The 23,151-nt window shown below is 42.1% G+C and overlaps 1 protein-coding gene across 2 annotated transcripts in view; it reads left to right on the plus strand.

The window, feature by feature from the left end:
• The window catches only part of SPARCL1 (SPARC like 1), a 52,902-nt gene extending 31,046 nt beyond the window's left edge, over positions 1-21,856 (plus strand). For both annotated transcript variants that reach the window (XM_086404855.1, XM_086404856.1), the window contains 9 exons: positions 3,203-3,370; positions 3,877-4,842; positions 6,307-6,379; positions 7,678-7,796; positions 8,520-8,640; positions 10,741-10,877; positions 13,221-13,369; positions 14,491-14,639; positions 21,420-21,856. In XM_086404855.1, coding sequence (XP_086260981.1) covers positions 3,203-3,370; positions 3,877-4,842; positions 6,307-6,379; positions 7,678-7,796; positions 8,520-8,640; positions 10,741-10,877; positions 13,221-13,369; positions 14,491-14,639; positions 21,420-21,448 — 1,911 coding nt within the window. In that variant the 3' untranslated portion in view covers positions 21,449-21,856. The remainder of the gene's footprint in view (positions 1-3,202; positions 3,371-3,876; positions 4,843-6,306; positions 6,380-7,677; positions 7,797-8,519; positions 8,641-10,740; positions 10,878-13,220; positions 13,370-14,490; positions 14,640-21,419) is intronic.
• Positions 21,857-23,151: the final 1,295 nt, after the last annotated feature.

The raw sequence follows: 23,151 nt of genomic DNA on the forward strand, positions 1-23,151 counted from the left end.
AGGGAATGAATGACTAGTAAAAATGAAATAAGGGGACTTCCCTGGTGGTCCAGTGGCTAAGATTCTGAGCTCCCAGTGCAGGGGGCCCAGGTTCGATCCCTGGTCAGGGAGCTAGATCCCACATGCTACAACTAAGACCCAGAGCAGCCAAATAAATAAATAACATTAAAAAAAATGAAATAAGGCACTTTTTCAAAATAAATTTCTTCAAGAACTATCAGTCTCTACAAATATAAATATAAGTGAAACTGTTTGCTAACAGTCTATTAGCCCAATACCAAAGAGAAAAGGAAGAAATAAATTCTCCTGTGGAAGCTCACCACACTCATACGAGAAATCTAATAAATCAGTTTGAGAAATCTTGGCACAAATACCCACACTCTTCAGTAGTAGTTTCTGCAAGATCAATACATCCTGACTGAAAAATTCTGAGTCTATAATAAAAAGAGGAACCAAGAGGTTAGGCACAGGAAAATGATATAAATTAATCAGATCCTCATTTATCCTTGGAGATATGTCCAAGCAAGCATGCTGAAAGCAGACAGGACTGAAACATTCTTTTCTTCACACCCAGATATACTGGCCCCAGCATTCACCCTGTAATAAATCAGCCACACAGAAAGCAGATTGTTTGAGACTGTGTCAGCAGCCTCAAAATATCTGAAAGCTGTCTTTGTTTCTTCGTTTGATTACAGCTTGGCTGATCATTTGGCTATCTCCCAAGAGATCTATATCATCCTTAGTCAAACTAAGGGATTTGTGCCTTTTTCCCTTTTCACCAAATGAAGGAATCAACCTTCTTAAAACAGACGAAGCACTTTATCTCTTGTCCCTTCCCTCCCTCTCTATTGCATCCAAGATTCTGTCCTTGCTTTTTGGATAGCTTCTGGTTGCCATCTGTGTCGGCAGGGATAAACATCATGCCACCCGGACCAATAGTTCTTAGAAAACTGAGTTTGTGACCACCCCTGAGAACCGTGCTTAAGTATCAAGGAGCTACTCCAGCTGGAATTATACATTGTCCTCTGAAATTACAGAAGTGGAATCACTGTTTTCAGCATAGAGGGAAGTTCCCACAGAACCATTGTTTTATTGCCCTTGCAGCTGTCATCACAAATGTAAACAGGCATCAGAAGTGTCTTTGAACCAAATGTTTGAATGGCACGCCTGTCTACAGACATATTCCAGATGTTTCCCTATTAGGAAAACGTGTTTTAATGCAGATTCGGTCCATGGGCAAAAAGCTAAGTATCTTTTCAAATGATGTACCTATGAAAACTATTGTATCATTTTTCCCACCTGCCTGAATTCTCTAGAAATCAGTGGGTTCTGTATGGTTAGGAGATTCCACACGGATTTCCAGAGGGTATGTTGTTACAAATGTATACATGGACAGAATGATGAAACAGAATTTTGCCTTTGAAAATTCCTGAAAGATAAACTGTCGTGTTCTTCATGCATTTCTTCCAACTTGCTGAGGGGGCGTGGGGGAGGCAGGACACAGACCAGGGGAGCAACTCTCCACAAAGCCAAGATCCTCAGCCACTACTGCCATCCATCAGGCCAAACTGGCCACCGTTCTTTCTCCACATTCCTCTGAGGGCTTTTCTGGAGGGGTCTTCCCTGGTGGCTCAATCAGTAAAGAATCCACCTGCAATGCAGGAGACCTGGGTTTGATCCCATGGTCTGGAAGATCCCCTGGAAAAGGGAATGGCAACCACTCCAGTATTCTTGCTGAGAAAATCCCATGGACAGAGGGGCCTGGTGGGCTACAGTGCATGGGGTCGCAAGAGTTGGACATGACTTTGCAACTAAATCACCAGCACCACGCGTTTAAGACTTTGCCTTCCACTGCAGGGGGTACAGGCTCAATTCCTGGTCAGGGTGCTAAGAACTCACATGCCTTGCGGCCAAAAAACCAAAACACAAAACAGAAGCAACATTGTAACAAATTTAATAGAGACTTTAAAAACTGGTCCACATAAAACATCTTCTTAAAAAAGTTTCTCTGGATACTTTATTTAGATCATTCCTTTTAGTTGAAAAGATAATAAGCAAGAGAGGAAGCCACATCTTAGAAAACCTCATACACTATATATTTCTTTATATTATACAATCAACAATACAGGACTTGCTAATGGAGTAGACGAGTCAATCCAAATAAAATCTGAGTTTTGGACCTGCCTGACATCTGAGTGTCCACAATATCTCTCTAACAAAGATCTGTGATAAATACCTGCCTAAGATACCAGACAGTTCATATTACTACCACTGTAGGATATTACTACTGGCTATAGTAATTTTTCACTTGGATTATCCCTTTAAAATACAGAAAATGTGTTATATACTTAGCCTTATCTTGATATTTCTTCTCCTTGCACCTTTAGAGATGAGAAAGTAGAGACGAACAATTTGTCAAACCACCGACAGATAGTAAATAGCACAGTCGAAACTTGAAGCAAGGTCGCTTGGCTCTACGTCCAGTTGTTTGACTTTCCCATCAAGCCTCACTGCCCACCTCTTCATCTATGCCTCCAATCTTGCTAGAAATAGAACCATTCCTCTAGAGGAACCAATATTCAATAGCTATTCAACCCTACTAGACCTGGTGTCCTGTTTCATATAGTTTATTAATTAGTTCAAGATTCAATTATTTTTTACTATTATACATGATTTCTCAATGGATACAAGACTGATAGTGTTAGGAAATATATATAAATACAAAATAAAAGACATAACTTTTTCTGCTAATTATCAGTGAGCACTTGTAAATTAACTTAAGAAAACGTTCAATGCAATGATAACCTATGATTAATCTGACTTCAATCTGACTTTATGCTAAAGAGTTTTCAAAATCATGAAGTTTAAATGCTTTGTAAAAGTTTGAAATAATTCCAAAAATGATTTTGGAAATAATTTGAAAATAATTCCAAAAGTTGCTATTCTTAAGATCATTGTGCCCTGTTTTCCCCTAGTCTCTGCAATATAACTTCTTTAATCATGACTGGGATTTTGTTATCACTTAAGATTATATTCTGACTATTTGCTTATATCTTTAAAAATTCGAGAGAGTATCTTTTTGCTGATGTTACAAATGAAATATATTACCACTAACAATGATGACAAGAAAAAATAACTAGAAATTGTAAGCATTAACATCTAGGCATGAATAACACAAGTCAGTTTTTAATTTTTTTTTCAGACACAAGCAAGGTTCCTATCTGATCATTCCAATCCAACTGCTGACTCCTTGAGTTTCTTCCAAGAAGCTGAAACATCTGAGCACACTGCAATCCCTCTTGTAGAGGTTGAAGATGCAGAAAATGAAAAGGAAACTGCAACATCCATAGAAGACCATTCCCATCATAAGGTAAAAGGAATACAGATGTACTAGGACAATTTTTTAAGTCTCCAAAGGCCTCAATTTTAAAGCATGGTTAAACAGACTACCTTATTCACTCTAAGTTTAATTTTTTTAAGGTGATGATCATAGAAATACATGTGTATGTATGACTGACTCCCTTTGCTGTCCACCTGAAACTATCCCAACATTGTTCATTGGCTGTACACCAATATAAAATGAAAGGTTTTTTTAAAAAAGATAATGATCATATCAACTGCTTCCAATCTCTAAAAGAATTGTGAGGATTAATGAGTTTTACTTCTTGGGCTGAAGTGGTACATAATTCTTATATTTCACAAAATTCAAATTCAGGTTAAACTCATAGTTGTTGAATGTGAAAAACATCATAAATAAGTTTATAAGACATTGTTTGAAGAAAAAGAATAATGACTATTCAGTGTTGCTTATGAATTGCAAATATGATGTAGATTAACATTATCATTTGTTTCAAGAATAAACTTTTTTCTTTTCAGCCTGAAAAATCTTCATTGCTAAAGTCAGAGGAGGAAAACCATGATCAGTCAGCAGATCAGGAAGAGAGTTATAACCAAAATCTGGGATTACAGGACCAAGAGAAAACTGAAAGTGACTTAACTGAGAATTTGGAGTATTCACCAACTGAAGGCACATTGGACCTAAAAGAAGACATGAGTGAACCTCAAAAGGAGAAACTTCCAGAGAGCTTCCTTGCTCATGATGTTAGTTCCATTGTAGATTCTAACCAACAAGAAAGCATCACAAAGACAGAGGAAAACCAAAAACAACCTGTAGATGACTCCCATCCTCAGTTGAACAGTCAAGACCTACGTGATCAAGGAAACCAAGATCAGGACACAAATGGAGAAGAGGAAGGAGAGAAAGAGCCAGGTGAAGTGGGTACCCACAATGATGAAGAAGAACGGGAGACAGAGCTAGCCAAGGAGCCTTCTAACAACAAGCAGGAAGAAGACAGTACCCAATCAGATGCTGTTTTGGAAGAGTCCTATCAACCAACTCAAGAAAGCAAGATGCAGAAAGAGGAACTTGAACACGGTAGCCGAGAACAAGAAGAGGAAAACACCAATGCAGAAATGGAGGAAGAAACTGCATCAAAAATCGACAAGCCCAGTCAAGATACTGAATGGCAGAGCCAAGAAGGAAAGCCTGGCCCTGAAGTTATCAGCAACCATGAGGAGATGGATAAAAAGACCCTTTCTGAACCTCTATTGGTGGAGCCTACTGATGATGTTAACGAGGTGGCCATAAATCATGGGGCTAAGGATGACAGTGATGATGGCCCCGGATACAATGAAAGTGAGGACGACTTCACCCCAAGTGAGGAGTTCCTGAGTAATGAAAGAGCTCAGTCCATGTACTATCACTTGGAATATGAGGAGCAAATAGAAAATGCACTGAAGAATGAGAACGTAGATTCCAGTGAAACTGTAGAAAACCAACAGGTGAGATTATTTTCAATGATGCTTGTCTGATAAAGCGGTTAGCTTTATCAACAACAACAAAAAAATAGCCATGACCTTTCTCTGTGTTCTTGCAATCTCTTGTGTTTATCTCTCAGTACCTTAGTAAAATATTTGATAATTATGTATTTTTCTCTGCATCTCCATCGTTAGCCTGAAAATACCTGTTTTATTTGGGTTCCCCTAGAAGCAGACCCTGGATTTTAGTGCAGTGTGTTTGAGAGGTACAGGGACAAAGAGGAGTGGAGAAGGGATTCAGGAAAGAAAAGGAAGGTAATCAGTGATACATCAGTAAAACCATGTAAAGCAGGTTTCTCTGAATTATCGAATTTGGAGAGTGAAGGAGCTATGGCTTTTACATAAGCTGAGAGCTACTAGGAGAGGTGTCAATTTCCAAGTATTTCCCATCTATCCTTGAGAAGGCCTTCTAGAGTATCATGGTTTTCCAGGCACCGAGGCGCAGATACTGGCAGCAGAAAGTTCCTGGTGCTAACTAGAAAGGTAAATTCTAACAGATATGAGGATGGGAGATGTGACAACAGCTGCTCTCATGCCTTGAGAGCAGATACCAGCTTAGTCAGGCTGAATCACCAATATCTTGCAAAATGCCTCTAACATAATAGATCCAGCAATGTTTGTTGACTTAGCTTATAGGCAACGAACAAAGACTTCAGCCACAACTTTATTCAGCAGACATGCACCAAAATGATAATCAGGGAACAGCAACAGGATGAGGGAAAGGAAGAAACACATTGTTATTTGGTTGTTTAATCATTTGGAGCTTTCAAGCAAAACCCTGGCAGGAACCTACCAGAAGAACCTGATATAGCTTTTTGGTAGCAAGGTGGACAGTCATTTTGATTCCTGAGAACTCTGCTGCCATTCTAAGGTAGGAGTTTTCTTACATTTGAGAAACCTGCTAAAAAACTTTTCCCAACAGCTTCATAGAGATTACTGACGTAATCGTGTCTTAAGAGGATCGCATGGTAATACCACATTTCTACTGTCTTCCCAAACCAAACGGGGAGATTCCAACTTTGCTTCTGGTGTTGGTTCCAACTTTTACTGGGCAAACCCAGACATACACCACTGAGCCCAGTTAATAAAGATAACAAATCCTGTTTTCAAAGGGCTACTGTCTCTTTCCACCACTGTGGCTCATGTCTCCCTCTGAGATCTAAAATGATTGGGATAGGGATTTCCCTGGTGTCCAGTGGTTAACACTGTGCTGCCAATGCAAGGGGCATGGGTTCAATTCCTGGTCAGAGAAGTAAGATCTCATATGCCATGCAGTGTGGCCAAGAAAAAAAATTTTTAATAATAACTGAAGTAAAATAAAATGATTGAGGTATGAAAAGATCTGTGAAGGGATGCACAGTGAAACTATAAATAATGGCACAGCTTTCCTCTAAACATAATTCCACTTCTGCTTTTGTTATTATACAGGCCAAGAAAGCAGAGAGCTCACTGAAAGAAGATGAGCATTCAACTGAAGGCAACACGAGGGTGCACAGTGTCGGTGAGAATGGGCTAAGCCCACTGTCTGTGACTGTATCAGGGGAGAGATGGAATGGGCCATGCTGGGCTATCCCCACCTCTTCATCAGAATTTTTCCTCTCCCAATTCCTCCCCTGGGAAATACTCCCATAAATTGCTAACATTCTCCTGTGCACATCTGATAGACAACTATGGTTAACTGTGTTTATAGACTGGAAGTCCAGTTGCAATATTACTGGTAGAATTCTTTTTCTCAAAATCATTTTGCTTTGAAAAAGCATTAATTCTGCCTTATTTACACTCAAACCCATAACTTAAGAATTTAGATTCCATATTTAATTAAGACCTAATATCAGTCTTCGGAGAAGGCAATGGCACCCCACTCCAGTACTCTTGCCTGGAAAATCCCATGGACAGAGGAGCCTGGTGGGCTGCAGTCCATGGGGTTGCTAAGAGTCGGACACGACTGAGCGACTTCACTTTCACTTTTCACTTTCATGCATTGGAGAAGGAAATGGCAACCCACTCCAGTGTTCTTGCCTGGAGAATCCCAGGGATGGGGGAGCCTGGTGGGCTGCCGTCTATGGGGTCACACAGAGTCGGACACGACTGAAGCGACTTAGCAGCAATATCAATCTTTGAGTTTCCCTGGTGGCTCAGGTGGTAAAGAATCAGCCTGCAATGTAGAAGACCTGGGTTTGATCTCTGGGTCAGGAAGATCCCCTGGAGAAGAGAATAGCTACCCACTCCAGTATTCCTGCTGGAGAATTCCATAGACAGAGGAGTCCAGTGAAGTACAGTTCACAGGGTCACAAAGAATCGTACACAACTGAGTGACTAACACTTTCAATCTCAGTCTCACACCCCAATCACAAAATTTTAAATTTCAACCAATAAAATTCTCGTGGCTTATTTACCTTTTGACCAATTTGCACAGCCTGGCACTATAGGTATCAGACTATGACCATTACAGGGTGGCCAAGAATAACTGTTTGTTCTTTTTAAATCCCCAATCCAAACTGTACAGAAATCTAGCATATTGTGTAAAATAGCCTCATACCAGAGAGTCCCACTTGAAAACCAACACATTCATTACGAGGGAGGGGATATATGTAGCATACAGCTGATTCACTTTGTTGTACAGCAGAAACTAACACAACATTGTAAAATCATTATACTCCTCTAATAAAAAAATTTTTTTAATTTCTAATGTTTCCCCAAATTTTCTCTTACTCATGAAAATGGAACTATCTGGGTGAATCTGAGTTTATGTACTCAATTTAGCTTTGTCCATGTTTCCTGTCCAAATTTTTCTGTTAGATTCTTGCCTGAGCTTCCAGTGCAAAAGAGGACACATCTGCAAGGCTGATCAACATGGAAAACCCCACTGTGTCTGCCAAGATCCAGCATCTTGTCCTCCTACAAAACTCCTTGACCAAGTAAGTATTTTACAAAATGGTCTTTAAGGGACATCAAACAGTTGGGTGATTTGATTTGAATGGAAGTAATTTGCAATTGAAATTTTTGTTTCAAAAAAAAATGTAGGGACTTCCCTGGTAGTCCAGTGGTTAAGAATTCACCTGGCAATGCAGGGGACACAGGTTCAATCCCTGAACGGGGAAGATCCCTCATGCCCATGCCATAGAGCAACTAAACTCATCAACAACAGAAGCCACCATGGTGAGAAGCCCTTCCACTGCAGCTAGAGAGTAGCCTCCGCTGCGCAACGAGAGGAAGCCCATATGCAGCAATGAAGACTCAGCACAGTCAAAAATGTAAAAATTAAGCTTAAAAAGAAGTAAATGTCCCGGTTATCATCTGATATTTAAATAATAGCCAAGAGAAACAAATACCAACAAAATCAAAGAATTTCAACTGTGCCTTCAAATAATAATGGCATTTATGTAGAATTCATTTTAAAACTCATTCTATCCTTGGAATCATCTGCAATTTTTATTCTGCATTTATCAGCTAAATTATCATCACCATGGGTATAAGTTAGTTGATTTTGGGCGTCAGATGGGATAGTTAGGGTTTTAATAGCATCCCCTAACTGACCACATTTTTGGCTCAGCAGTTGGTTAAACAGCCTTTAAAGAGCACAGTATTTTCCCAATGAACATTCGTCAACTTGAGGTTTTTCTTATGCTTATCTTTCCTAGGTTTGTGGCACTGACAATCAGACCTATGCCAGCTCCTGTCATCTCTTTGCTACTAAGTGCAGAATGGAGAGGATGAAAAAGGGGCACCAGCTGCACCTGGATTACTTTGGAGCCTGCAAATGTAAGAGAACATCACTACTGGCATCTGCCGTTGCAAAAAAGTTGGGGTGAACCTGAATAAAATATATAATACATATGTATTCATATATATATATATAGGTTCCCTAGTAGCTCAGCTGATAAAGACTCCACCTGCAATGCAGGAGACCCCAGTTCAATCCCTGGGTTGCGAAGATCCCCTTGAGGAGGCATAGCTACCCACTTCTTGCCTGGAGAATCTCATGGACACAGGAGCCTGGTGGGCTACAGTCCATGGGGTCTCAAAAAGTTGGGTATGACTGAGCAACTAAGCACAGCACAGCACTCATATATATATGCAGACAACATGAACAACGAAATCTAATGTAGTTCTGAATTCAGGCTGTATCTTAGGATAACTGGGAAGGCTTTTTTTTTTTTTAATTAGAAGAATGGGGACTTCCCTGGTGGCCCAGTGGTTGGGACGCCACGCTTCCAATGCCAGGGACGCAGGCTCCATCCACGGTTGGGGAACTAAGATTCCATGTGCCTTGCACCGCAGCCAAAATAAATGAAATAAAATGAATTTTTAAAGTAAAAATTAGAAGAATACCTCCTAGGCTTTAACCATAAGTGATTCTGATTTAATTGGACTGAGTTGGAACCTTGGCATTGTTCTTTCATTTGTTTTCAAAGTAACCCAGACAATTCTAAGTGCAGCCAGGGTTCCGAACCACTATGATAATGTTATCCACGTAATAACTGAGATGAATCATTGGAGTTTTGTTAAATTAGTTGTCCTCTTCCCAAGTTAAAGTCTGCCAAGAAGTTTAATGACAACTTATTCTTCCAGACTTTTTGAAAAATTGTCTTCCTTCCCCAGGATACTCTCAATTGTGTTTGCATCTGCTGGTCGCTAAATGATTCTCCACACGCGCAGTGTTCACTAACCTCTCCTGTCCTTCCGGACACATGAAAGGAGCCTGTTTCTCAGTCCCCTTGATGTTAGACGCAGCCACACGAGTTGCTTTGTCCAGTGAAATCTGGGCAAAAATCATCCCTGTGAGCTCTGGGCAGAGCATTCAAGAGCTGGTGTATGGGGACTTCCCTGGTGGTCCAGTGGTTCAGACCTCACCTTCCAAAGCAGGGGGTGAGGGTTCAGTCCCTTATTGGGAAGTTAAGACCCTACATGCTTCTTGATCAAAAAACCAAAGCATAAAACAGAAGCAATATTGTAACAAATTCAGGAAAGACTAAAAATGGACCACATCCCAAAACATTCTAAAAAAAAAAAAAAAAGATCTGATCTGACTTTAAAAAAATAAATAAGTGAGCTGGCGTATGGCTCTCCATGCTCCCTTCACCTCGTGTTGAGATGGTGGTGTCTCCCCTACCCTGAACCCCAGAGAGACTGAGATGAGCAGAGCTCAGTTGCCAACTTGTATGGGACATGTAGCAGGATTGAGAAATAAATGTTTGATGTGATACACAACATAACGGTCAGCACTGCTGTCTGATATATTTGAAAGTTGCCAAGAGAGTAGATTCTGAAAGTTCTCACCAGAAGGAAATAAAAAATGGAGGTCACTATACAAGGTTATTAATGTTAACCAAACTTGCTGAGCTATCCATTACACAATATATATGTATGTAAAGTCATTATGCTATACGCCTTAAACTTACTGGGTGGTATGTCAATTATATCTGAAAAAAAAAATGTTCCTTTAAGTCGAGATTTAATATTATTATCACAGTATTAGCTGACTTCTGCCTTTTTCTCTTTTCTCCTAATAAATAACTCTTGTGACCTCCACCTCTGAATTCCGACTCTCTGATTCTAGTGCAGTGGTTCTCAGTCCTGGCTGCACATCACAGTTACTTACAGAGCTTTTAAAGCACCCTGATTCCTAGGCTCCATGCCAGATCAATCAAATCTTTGAAAGGCCGCTGGCATCTGGTATGGCTTTACAATGCTTCTGGCAATTGTATTTCGGCAGCAGGATAAAGGACCACTGTTGTGACGGAGGACCAGTGAGGCTGCTGTCAGTCACCAGAAGGTGTGAAGCATCCTGTTATGAAGACTTTTCCTGGGACAGGAGTAAAACTTCAAAATTAAAATCGGTGTACTTTCTGTTTGGAACAGCTATTCCTGTTTGTACGGACTTCGAAGTGACCCAGTTTCCTCTAAGGATGAGAGACTGGCTCAAGAATATCCTTGTGCAGCTTTATGAACCTAACCCTGAGCACTCTGGATATCTGAACGAGAAGCAGAGAAATAAAGTAAGTCATCCACGGTCAGCTACCCAGTCTGTCTACCAGGAAAAAAGGTATGGGGCGGGAGGGAGGTATGGTGAAGGCTTGCCTTCCTCTGTAAAACCACACCTGGTTGATACATATGGAAGAACACAATAGTAGAGGTCATTGTTCATGCCCCAAAGTTTGGGACATGACACGACCAACCCCGCCCCCCCCCATTTCTACACACAGGGCCAGGGGCCTTAGCAAGGGCTCTGGAACTCATACCCAGAGCAAGCTCTACTGACCTCAATTCAGTGTTCATATCTTCAGGCCCAGACATATTCTTTAAATCTAAACCTCTTTCTTGCCCTCATAGGCCAGACACAGATTTATGATATAAGATCAGTTCAGTTCAGTCACTCAGTCGTGTCCGACTCTTTGTGACCCCATGGACTGCAGCACACCAGGCCTCCCTGTCCATCACTAACTCCCAGAGTTTACTCAGACTCATGTCCATTGAGTTGGTGATGCCATCCAACCATCTCATCCTCTGATAAATCCATTATTAACAATGTCAGTAATATATTAAGAAGAAAAAGGGCAGAATATTGGTTCTAGAAGTTCCCAGGGGAAAACTAGCATCTGATAGTTATTGAGTGTATACCAGGTACCTGGAATTGATTTACATGCTGGAAATACAGCAATGAGGAACCCCCCGGAGGCTCAGAGGGAAAGAAAAAGCCTGCAGTGCAGGAGGCGCAGGAGACCCGAGTTTGACCCCTGGATAGGGAAGACCCCCCTGGAGGAGGGCATGGCAACCCACTCCAGTATTCTTGCCATGGATAGAGGAGCCTGGCGAGCTACAGTCCATGGGCTCACAAAGAGTCGGAAACTACTGAAGCGACTTAGCATGCGCAATACAGCAGTGAAGCAAACAAAAAAAAAATCTCTGGCGTCATGAATTTATATTCTGAGCAAAGAGACAATATATAGTTATAAACATGCATGCTAAATCACTTCAGTCGTGTCCAGCTCTTTGTGACGCCACGGACCACACAATAGCCTGCCAGGCTCCTCTGTCCATGGGATTCTCCAGGCAAGAATACTGGAGTGGGTTTCCATGCCTTCCTCCAGGGGATCCTCCTGACCCAGGGATCGAACCCTTGTCTCTAGCATTTCCTACATAGGCAAGTGGGTTCTTTACCACTAATGCCAGCTGGGAAGCCCATGTCAAGTCAAGTCAAGTCAAGTTGCTCGCTCAGTCGTGTCTGACTCTTTGCAACCCCATGGACTGTAGCCCACCAGGCTCCTCCATCCATGGGATTCTCCAGGCAAGAATACTGGAGTGGGTTGCCATTTCCTTCTCCAGGCGATCTTCCCGACCCAGGGATCAAACCCAGGTCTCCCGCATTGCAGGCAGACACTTTAACCTCTGAGCCACCAGGGAAGCCTTGGGAAGCCCATGTATGTGTACATAATTATGGGGCTTCCCAGGTGGTGCTTGTGGTAAAGAACATTAGATACAAAACAGGGACATTTCAGTGAAAATATCACATGGCATCAAACCAAGATTAACCTGAGATGCAACAGGCACTGGATGGAAATACTTAGACCAGGGTCCCCAAGCTCCAGGATCTAATGCCTGATGATCTGAGGTGGAGCTGATGTAAAGGCACTAGAAATAAAGTGTGCAATAAATGTAATGTGCTCAAAAGTGAAGTGAAGTTTCTCAATCGTGTACAACTCTTTGTGACCCCATGGACTGTAGCCCCCCAGGCTCCTCCATCTATGGGATTTCCCAGGCAATAATACTAGAGTGGGTTGCCATTTCTTTCTCCAGGGAATCTTCCTGACCCAGGGATCAAACCCAGGTGTCCTGCATTGCAGACAGACTCTTTACCCTCTGAGCCACCAATCATTCCAAAACCTTTCCCTCCTCTGGGTCTATGGAAAAACTGTCTTCCATGAAACCAGTCCCTGGTGCCATAAAGTCTGGGGACCACTGACTTAGAGGATTGAAAATGGAGCATGCCAATGGGGAAGAGCAGGACTTTTTGCCAACTAAGTGCCTAGATCAGTTCAGCCCTGTTCATTCAAACCTTCTCATTGTTTTAAGAAACATGATGGACATTATTTGGTTAAAAGATCAAAAAAAGATTTAAATTTATTCAAAAACCACAGGATTTTTTACTGTTAGCTATTATTCTATGGAGAAAGGCTATAGTGTTGATTAGTTAGAAGGCGTGTAATTTATTCTCAAATAACATTCTGGTTTTGTTTTCCTCTGTTATGTTACAATGACTCTTCAAGTAAAGTTTATAAGTTTATTAAATGATAATTCCATTACACTTGTCTGATTCTCTGATGATCCTCTCCATTTCGAAGGTCAAGAAAATTTACCTGGATGAAAAGAGACTCTTGGCTGGAGACCATTCCATCGACCTTCTCTTAAGAGACTTTAAGAAAAACTACCATATGTATGTGTATCCTGTGCACTGGCAGTTCAGCGAGCTGGACCAGCATCCTCGGGACAGGTAAAAGCTGTCCACCTTCCCATCACTAGGTCATGCCCCTGATATAATGGCGAGTTGCTTATACCAAGAGAATTCTAAACAGATTTAGGAAACTTCCCGCTATCCACTGGAGAACACAGAAATGCCAAACAAATATGGCTAGGAGTCTACATACAAAGCTGCTTTGAAACTAACAGAATATGGCCATGCCTCTGCTCCCTAGTTCACTTGTTAGGGTCCAGCCCCCCCCCCACCCCCAGAGACTCTTTCAACTCTTTCTCATTTTTTAAAAAAAAATATTTCTTTATTTGGCTGCGCTGAGTCTTAGTTGCAGCATGTGGGATCTAGTTCCCTGACCAGGGATAGAACCTGGGCCCCCTGCACTGCAAACTCGAAGTCTTAGCCACTGGACCACCAGGGAAGTCCCAACTTGTTCTCATTCTTTTTTAAAAAAAATTATTTATGTATTCATATTTTTGGCTGTGCTGGGTCTTGTTGCTGTACGGGCTTTTCTCTAGTTGCGGCAAGTGGGGGTTACTCTCCAGTTGTGGTACCCAGGCTCCTCGTTGCAGTGGCTTCTCTAGTTGCAAACCACGGGTTCTAGGACTTGTGGGCTCAGTAGTAGCAGGTCCCAGGCTCTAGAGCACAGGCTCAATAGTTGCGGTGCACGGTCTTAGCTACTTCCCGGCATGCGGGATCCTCCCAGATCAGGGATCGAACACGTGTCTTCTGCACCAACAGTCCGACTCCTTACCACTGACCCAACAGGGAAGCCCTCTTTCTCATTCTTGATCCTAAATTTCCAAGATACTCTGATGGACCCCACTTGAGTCAGATGCCTACAATCGGGTAGGCCAGTGGTAAGAGCTAGGTTGCATAAACATGATTCTTGGGGTGCATCCTGATAAATTTAGGGTGGAGGGAGGACAGTTCCTAGTGAAGAAGGAAACCTTATGCATTGACACTCAAAAAGCTGCATCTTACCGATAAACAGTGTATTTCTTTTGTAGCTTTTCATGAACGTACTATGTATTTGCCATCCTCGGTAACCTTGTGAAAGAAAAAAGCCCTTGGTGATCTGAAGAGTCCACTTTTCATACATCAATTACTCAGTTAACTGGCTGCCATTTGTCTCGTCGCAGGGTCCTGACCCACTCTGAGCTCGCACCTTTGCGAGCATCTCTCGTGCCCATGGAACACTGCATAACGCGCTTCTTTGAAGAGTGTGACCCCAACAAGGATAAGCACATCACCCTGCAGGAGTGGGGCCACTGCTTTGAAATTAAAGAAGGTAAACTGATCATCAGCCCAGGGAGAGGGGTACTCTCTTCCCCCAGACAAGCCCTAAGCCCTGCAGTTCCCAGAGAGGTCCTGCTTGCTGTGTGTTAGACTGCAACCCAGAAGCCACAGGCTGGCAGTGTCCCCGGTAGAACTGCTGCCACTGCAAGGTCATTTCTTAATCTGTTCCAAAGGCTGTGCCGGTGTGCTCAGTCACTCAGTCACGTCTGACTCTTTGTGAACCCCTGGACTGTAGCCCGCCAGGCTCCTCCATCCATGGGATTTTCTAGGCAAGAGTACTGGAGTGGGTTGCCATTCCCTTCCCCAGGAGATCTTTCGGACCCAAGGATTGAACCCAGGTCTCCTGCATCTCCTGCACTGGCAGGTGGATTTTTTTAACCACTGAGCCACCTGTTCTAAAGGGTAGCATGGGTGAATATTTAAGAGATAAAGGCACTGAGGTCTCAGAAATTGGTTAAACCTAAGAAAGTGATGTGAACTCCAACAGCTGAGTCAAATCTCAGAAGGCTACCCTTCTAAGCAAGGAAGGAAGGATTTTATATCCTTCCTTAATTTGAATATTGGGCCTAACTTTAAAAATTGTATGTGAAACTGAAACTCCAATACTTTGGCCACCTGATGTGAAGAGCTAACTCATTGGAAAATACCTTGATGCTGGGAAAGATTGAGGGTGAAGGGGGTGACAGAGGATGAGATAGTTGGATGGCATCACCAACTCAATGGACATGAGTTTGAGCAAACTCCAGGAGATAGTGAAGGACAGGAAAGCCTGGTGTGCGGCAGTCCATGGGGTCACAGAGGTGGACACAACTTAGTAACTGAACAAAAACAGTGTGATTGTTGAACAACAACACTGAACAACAACAGTGTGTTGTCAATCAAACAGCAAGCTTGATTCTGAAAATCAGAGATGCCAGAAGAATCTTAGAATTTATTACCAACACAAAAGATGTTCACCAGTTGTGCCCAGATATAACTCCTTTAATTCAAAAGGTGTTCCCCCTGCAGTGGAGGTATTTAAATTTAGACATTTATTTTGCTAGGCTATGTCTTAATCTACTTCCTTTTCTTTTCCTAAGTTACAGTCAATTTTTTTTTGAGCAACCATGCTTTTAATAATCAAGGTATGAAAAACAGTCAAAAATGAGCAATCAAATCTAGTTGCAGAATATAAATCAACAGTGAACATCAAATCTCTAGAGCGGAGGTTTGACCCATATGTTCACAACACACATACATGTAGGATGAATATACAACCAAAAAGTAAAAGAAAAGTAAGTTCATCAAAGGTCAGAGTTTCCCCAAAAGAGGGAATCTGTGGGGCCTTCACTTTAAAAGTATTCTTCATGCACATGTGTGATGCCTTGACATCGGAAAGAAAGAGTTGGAATATGAGGATTTAGTCATTTATGGATAAACATCCATTTATCCATAAACATAAACATTTATGGATAAACTAAGCATCTCTCTACAATGTTATTCTATGAAATAAACAGAACTGTAGTGAGCCAAGAATGAATAAGCACTTGAAAGTGAAAGCTTAGTCGCTCAGTCACGTCTGACTCTTTGAGAACAGATGGACTGTAGCCCGCCAGGCTCCTGTGTCCATGGGCTTTTCCAGGCAGGAATGCTGGAGTGGGTTGCCATGCCCTTCTCCAGGGGATCTTCCCGATGCAGGGATTGAACCCGGGTCTCTTGCCTTGCAGGCAGATTCTTTACTGTCTGAGCCACCGGAGAAGCCTGATAACATAAGCACAATTGTAATGAGCAAACAATGAAGAAGCACCTCACCCTGTGTATTAGTTGTGTGTTTCTGCACAACAAATTGCCCTAAAGGTTAGAAGTTTAAAACCTCTCTCAGTTTCTGAGGATCGGGAATCCCTGGTAGTTTACCTGGATGGATCTGCTTTGGAGTCCACGCTGAGGATCCATGCTTTAGGATCCGCTCTAAGCTCATTTACATGGCTGTCGGCAGGAGCCTTCAGTTCCTCACCATGTGGTCCTTTCCATGGTGCTGCTCATAACATGGTATCTGGTTTCCTCCAGAGCAAGTTATCAAAGAGAGACGGAAGGAGAGAGAGAGTCCAAGACAGAAGCCGCAATGTCTTTTAGGACTAATCTCAGAAGTGACATTTTTCTGCCATATTCTGTTTGTCACACAGTCGAACCCTGCCACAGTGTGGGAGGAGATCACAGGAGATGGGACTCACTGGGGGCCTTCATGGAGACTGGCGACCACATACTGTTTGCACCTTATTAGCATCAATAGGCGGAGAAGGCAATGGCAACCCACTCCAGTACTCTTGCCTGGAAAATCCCATGGATGCAGGAGCCTGGTAGGCTGCAGTCCATGGGGTCTCTAAGAGTCGGGCACAACTGAGCGACTTCACTTTCACTTTTCACTTTCATGCATTGGAGAAGGAAATGGCTACCCACTCCAGTGTTCTTGCCTGGGAATCCCAGGGATGGGGAATCCCAGCAGCAGCATCAATAGGAAGTTAATGGGAAGTTAAAAACCAGACTCAAGCAAATAATGCCAATTTCCTTTCTAATATCTCTTCTATTAACACAGAATATGTGTTATCTATGTGGCTCAGAAGGTAAAGCGTCTGCCTGCAATGAGGGAGACCTGGGTTCGATCCCTGGGTAGAGAAGATCCCCTGGAGAAGGAAATGGCAACCCACTCCAGTATTCTTGCCTGGAAAATTTCATGGACAGAGGAGTCTGGTAGGCTACAGTCCATGGGGTCTCTAACGATGGGACAAAACTGAGTGACTTCACTTTCACTTTCATAGATATCTAACATCTATCTTACACACTCACATACATCCCTAAAAAGGGTTAACACAGTTTTTTTCCAAATACCATGTTAAAAAGACAAAATATACCCAAGCTTCCCCACCCGCTCCTCTCTACCAAAATCAAGAGAAAAATTTAGCTGAGACAGGACATATTTATGCACGCCCTCTTAACACGGCATGTGATTTTAAGGGCGCGACCCAAAGGCAAATTTAAACAGAGGCCATTTCAGGAACCTAGTTGCCCTTCACTGTTCGTTTTGAAACTTCTGGCAGCTCTTCAGCATGTGGGCCCACTCAGGCCTTGTGCTGGCTGGTTGTCTGGGAGAAGTAGAAAGAGCTTCAAGTTCAGCCACTCGCAAAGCCCCTAATGATCTTGTTTGTTCACTGTGGTTTGGCCGTGATTATGTTATTTAGAAGAAAGGAAAGATTTATCGCAGAGTAAGCCAATAAAGCAGATATTAAATATTCAGTCGGAACAAGTACTGATTTGGGATGCAGCTAGGGGGGAAAAAAAGGCGATTTGAAGGCATACCCTTTACTCCCTTAGGACTGAGAAATCCACAGGGCAAAATACATGTTAGCCAGTGTTGTCCTGAATTTTAACTCCCTTTGCTCTGAACTAGATACGCTCAAATATTCCAGCTCTGTCATTAACGAGCTCTGCGGATTAGGGCATGCCACTTAACCTCAGCAAGTCTCATCTTCCTTGTGTGTAAAATGGGATTCAATGCAGAGGTGAGGAGTCTTATTTATTGAATACCTATGACATACCATGGACTGACACATATCCATGTGAATCTTTAGGAAAACCTTCCAAGGAAGACTAACGGGAGAAACAAGTCACATCATGCAGGTCCTACTGAGCCAGTTAAAGACGTTATCCTCAGAGTACTGGATGATCACCAAAGTGCTTTAAACAGGGCAGTGATTTCACTGGATTTGTATTTAAGAAAGATTCTTCTGGTTACATTGTGGAAAAGCCAGAGAACCCTTGTGGTAAATCCAGGCAAAAAACTGATGAGAACTTGAATTAGGGCAGTTGTAGTGGGGGTCGCACAGAGTCAGACATGACTGAAGCAACTTAGCAGCAGCAGCAGCAGTGGAGGGGGGAAGACAAGTAAACATATTTCAACTATATTTATTTTATTTTTTATTTATTTGTATATTTTCTTGGCCTGGCCACGCAGCATGTGGGATCTTAGTTCCCCTATCAGGGATTGAACCCATGGCCCCTGTGTTGGAAGCACAGAGTCTTAACCGCTGGACTGCCAGAGAAGTCCCCTCAAATATATTTTTAAATATCAACATATTCAAGATATAGTTGAGAATACAAACATATTCAATATGTATAGTGTGTAGAAATAATAAGACAATGTTTGATAAGAAATATGTGGAGGTGGGAAGCCGGCAGTTGAGAGCCTGAGAGGAAGAGGGGTACAGTGCCCAGGTTCCTGGCTCAGGCCGGGCAGACCAAGGAGAGGTACTTTCCACTGAAACAGTAAGCACAAGAACAGAAGCTGGCTTGGGGAAAATGTTAAATCCCATTTGGGACACAATGAGTTTTCAAGTCCTGACAGCATACAGTTGATAGTTGAATATATGGGTCTGCTTTTCAAGACAGAGTTGGGGAGTTGAAATATGTATTTGGGGATTGCCAGCATACAGAAAATAACTGATACCAGGGAAAGAAATCAATTCCCTAAGGACAAGGTGCCGAGTTACATGGGAAAGGGTCTTGCATTGAGTACCAAGGAGCAACATCCAGACAATGGACAGAGGAGGATGGAGTTCGTGAAGGAGAATGAAGAGGCTCCTGCAAGGAAAAAGAAAAGAGGAGAGGGCCACATCTCTGGAGGTGTTTCAAAGAGGAGGAGGAGACCACAGTGCTACATGCTGCTGAGAAGTCAAGTAAAGTTAAAAAGAATTTCCAATGGATGTAGAAATAAGGATACCCTCAGTAGCCTTGGAAGAGTGTTTTTGTGAAACGGTCAAGATGAAAGCCAGACACAGTAAGAAAGAAGAGGTGACGAGAAAGGCTAAAGGGAGGAGGTTTGAAGGCAGGAATGAGCTAGAGAGGGATACAGAGTTGAGAGAAGTATTTCCAAGAATAAAAGAGGCTTGAGCTCTCACTCATTCATTCCTTCCTTCAACAAATCTTTACTGGTAGTCTGCACAGTGCCAGGCACTGCTCTCAAGGCTGGATATGCAGCATAGTTAAACATTAATGGGAAGGACCTGGTTAAAAAAAGAAGGAAAAGGAAAGACTGTGGATATAAGAAAAAAAGAGGAAAATGGGGGTGAAGAGACCCTGAACACAGGCAGAGGATTCGCTTCCAAGTCAACAGGAGGGCTGAGTGCGGAAGAATTGATGCTTTCAAACTAGAGAAGCATGGTGCTAGAGAAGACTCTTGAGAGTCCCTTGGACAGCAAGGAGATCAAACCAGTCAATCCTAAAGGAAATCAACTCTGAATATTCATTGGAAGGACAGGTGCTGAAGCTCCAATACTTTGGCCACCTGATGACTCATTGGAAAAGACCCTGACGCTGGGAAGGATTGAAGGCAAAAGGAGAAGGGGGCAGCAGAGGATGAGATGGTTAGAGAGCATCACCAATTCAATGGACATGAATTTCATCAAGTTCTGGGAGTAATGGTAATAGACAGGGAAGCCTGGTGCGCTGCAGTCTATGGGGTTGCAAAGAGTCAGACACGACTGAGCGACTAAACAATAGGAGGAACATCTCTCATCCAAACAACAGAAAGAAGACAAAAAGTATAAGTGCAAATATAAGTAAATTTATGAGTAAGCAGACTATTATCCCAACTTTACGAATGAAGCCAGTGCTCAAGAGAAATACACCAGAAGTCTGTACTCTTCCCCTCTCTGGGGCGAGATGAAGACTGACATCAGGCAGGGAAACTGCCTGGTGTTCCAGACAGGTTTCAGTTCAGTTCAATCGCTCAGTCATGTCCAACTCTTTGCAACCCCATGAATTGCAGCACGCCAGGCCTCCCTATCCATCACCAACTCCCAGAGCTTGTCCAAACTCATGTATTCTTCTATTTATTTGGGTTATATCTCAGCAACCTTATAGATTAGTCCAGTAAGTCCCCTACATACGAATGAGTTCCGTTCCCAGAGCACGTTCAATTGGTTCGTTAAGTCCAACAACATGTGCCTAGGTATCCGTCTAATACAATCAGCTACATACAACTGCTCTTACGCTTGCTTCTGGACATCCTGGGTTTGAAATAAAGGTACTGTACAGTGCTGCACAGTAAAGTACACAAAACCATAGCTAATTGTAGAGGATGCACGCATGTGACAATGTACACCAGATAAGAACGCACTTACGTGACTGGACTTAAGAATGCATGTTCACATCTTTGAAAGTTCGCAACTTGAAGCTTCATATGTAGGAGACTTACTATTTGGCAGTTCTTGGCTGGGTTTCCCCTCAGCCTCCTCTATCAGCGGTTCTGACCCTACATCAGAACTACCTGTGTGCTCAGTTGCACAGTCATGTCCAGTTCTTTGCAACCCCATGCACTGTAGCCCACCAGGCTCCTCTGTCCGTGGGATTTCCCAGGCAAGAATGCTAGAGTGGGTTGCCGTTTCCTTCTCCAGAGGATCCTCCTGCCCCAGGGATGGAACACATGTGCCTGTGTCTCCTACATTACAGGTAGATTCTTTACTGCTGAACCACCGAGGAGCTCACAACCAGCTGCAGAGCTTTCCTAAATGTATGCATGTCATTGGTCCACCCTAGGGATGCTGATTCAGGAGGCCAGGAGCTAGGCCCGAGGATATGTATTTTTTTATTTCATGGGTGATGTTAACACCCTTCCAGGACTGAGAACCACTGTCGTACTGCCTTATTCATGGCTTCTCTGATGCCCTAGTTCTAACATGGTTTATGTTACTGCTCTGACTACTTTCTAAAAGCATGTTTTATGTTTGTTTTTTTACAGAAGACATAGATGAAAATCTCCTGTTTTGAATGAACTCAAAATACCCAGCCTCCTCCTTTGTTCTGACCACTTCTGAAGTATATCCAATGTGATACTTGTAGATTTATATTTAGCAAAATTCTTGCATGTCTGAGAAGATAATGAGAGTAACTGCTTGATAACAGTATAGGCACCGGGCATTTACCATTAGCTTTAGAAATAAAACTTTAAACTTAAAGAGTCAATATATGTAAAATGTTGTACACTGTGAACAGGAGTTTAACTCATTACTCTCTGCATCCATTTTTAATATACTTAGAGATTATAAAGCTAAAAAAATACATTCATTTTGTCCATAGTATCATCTGCACTTCAAAAAAGTGAAATAAGTTTCTTTGTTACTGGTGTGTGTTATTGTCAATATCTTAATATCCTAATAAAAATCCATATACATCCAACGCTTATTCAAGTTTATTTACAGTTATTTAGTTAAATAATTATACGTGAATGACCAAGCCAGGGCTCATAGTTCATATCAAATCACACTTTCTAAAACCTACTACTTAAAAAAAAAAGTGAGAATAAGTTCACCCAGTACCACTTTTCTAGATTTCTAGTTTGTTTTCTCTTTCTGATTTACTTCACTCCGTGTAATAGGCTCTAGGTTCATCCACCTCATTAGAAGTGACTCTAATGGCAATGGAGACACAAACATAAGAGAACACACTGCGGGGAGGAGAGGGTGGGACAAATTGAGAGAGCAGCATTGAGACATATACATCGCCATGCGTAAAATCAGACAGCCAGTGGGAATTTGCTGTGTAACACAGGGAACTCAGAGCTGGTGCTCTGAGACAACCTCTAGGGGTGGGAAGGGGTGGGAAGTGGGAGGGAGGTTCACGAGAGAGGGGACACATGTATAACTCTGGCTGATTCACGTTGATGTATGGTAGAAACCAACACAATATCATAAAGCAATTCCCCTCCAATTAAAAATAAATAAATTAAAAATTAAAGTGTGAGTGTGGTTGAAGGGGATGTTTCCTATGGCAAACAAATATTCAGTTGTTAAATGGTAGCTGCTCATCAATGTTTTTTGTCATAATGTAAGTTTAAACAGAAAAAAACTAAAGCCAAGCACTCTTCACCAAAGTCAGTTTAAAATAAAGATGATTATACACTGCTTGATACAACTAATTTTAGCATCTGTGCGGGTGTGCATGTGTGTCTGATAAAAGGGAGGCCCGGCAAAATCTCTCCACATTTCATGTCCTCAAAATAAAGAGACTGTAAAGATAACAGACAGTGAAGGGCCCTGAGGAGTCTTGATGTCGTGTAGTCAGAGATAAACACCACTAGTCATTTGATAGCAAGACAATGTGTCCTAAGAGAAAGCTGGTATCTTTATTTGAGCTCTTCTTTGGGAACTATTAATACAGTAAAAGCCGGATTGTACAAAGAAGATACCAAAATAAAGTTTAACAAGGGCTGGAACAAGGCAATAAAAAAACTGTCAGCCAGTTAAATATCTACTTACCATATATTTTTTTAAATATAAAATATCTTTTACATATTATCCTTTTTTTTTTCCTGGCCATGCAACTTGACATTTGGGATCTCAGTTCCCTGAACAGGAATTGAACTCCTGTGCTCTGGAGCAGAAGTACAGAGTCCTAACCACTAGACCACGGGGAATTTTCCACGTTTCCCATCTGAAATGGAATATGTCAACACAATTGTCTTTTTCAAATAA

Source organism: Bos grunniens, chromosome 6 (assembly GCF_055505025.1).
Source record: "Bos grunniens cultivar Pamir isolate PY7600 chromosome 6, Bosgru_T2T1.0, whole genome shotgun sequence".
Lineage (NCBI taxonomy): Eukaryota > Metazoa > Chordata > Mammalia > Artiodactyla > Bovidae > Bos > Bos grunniens.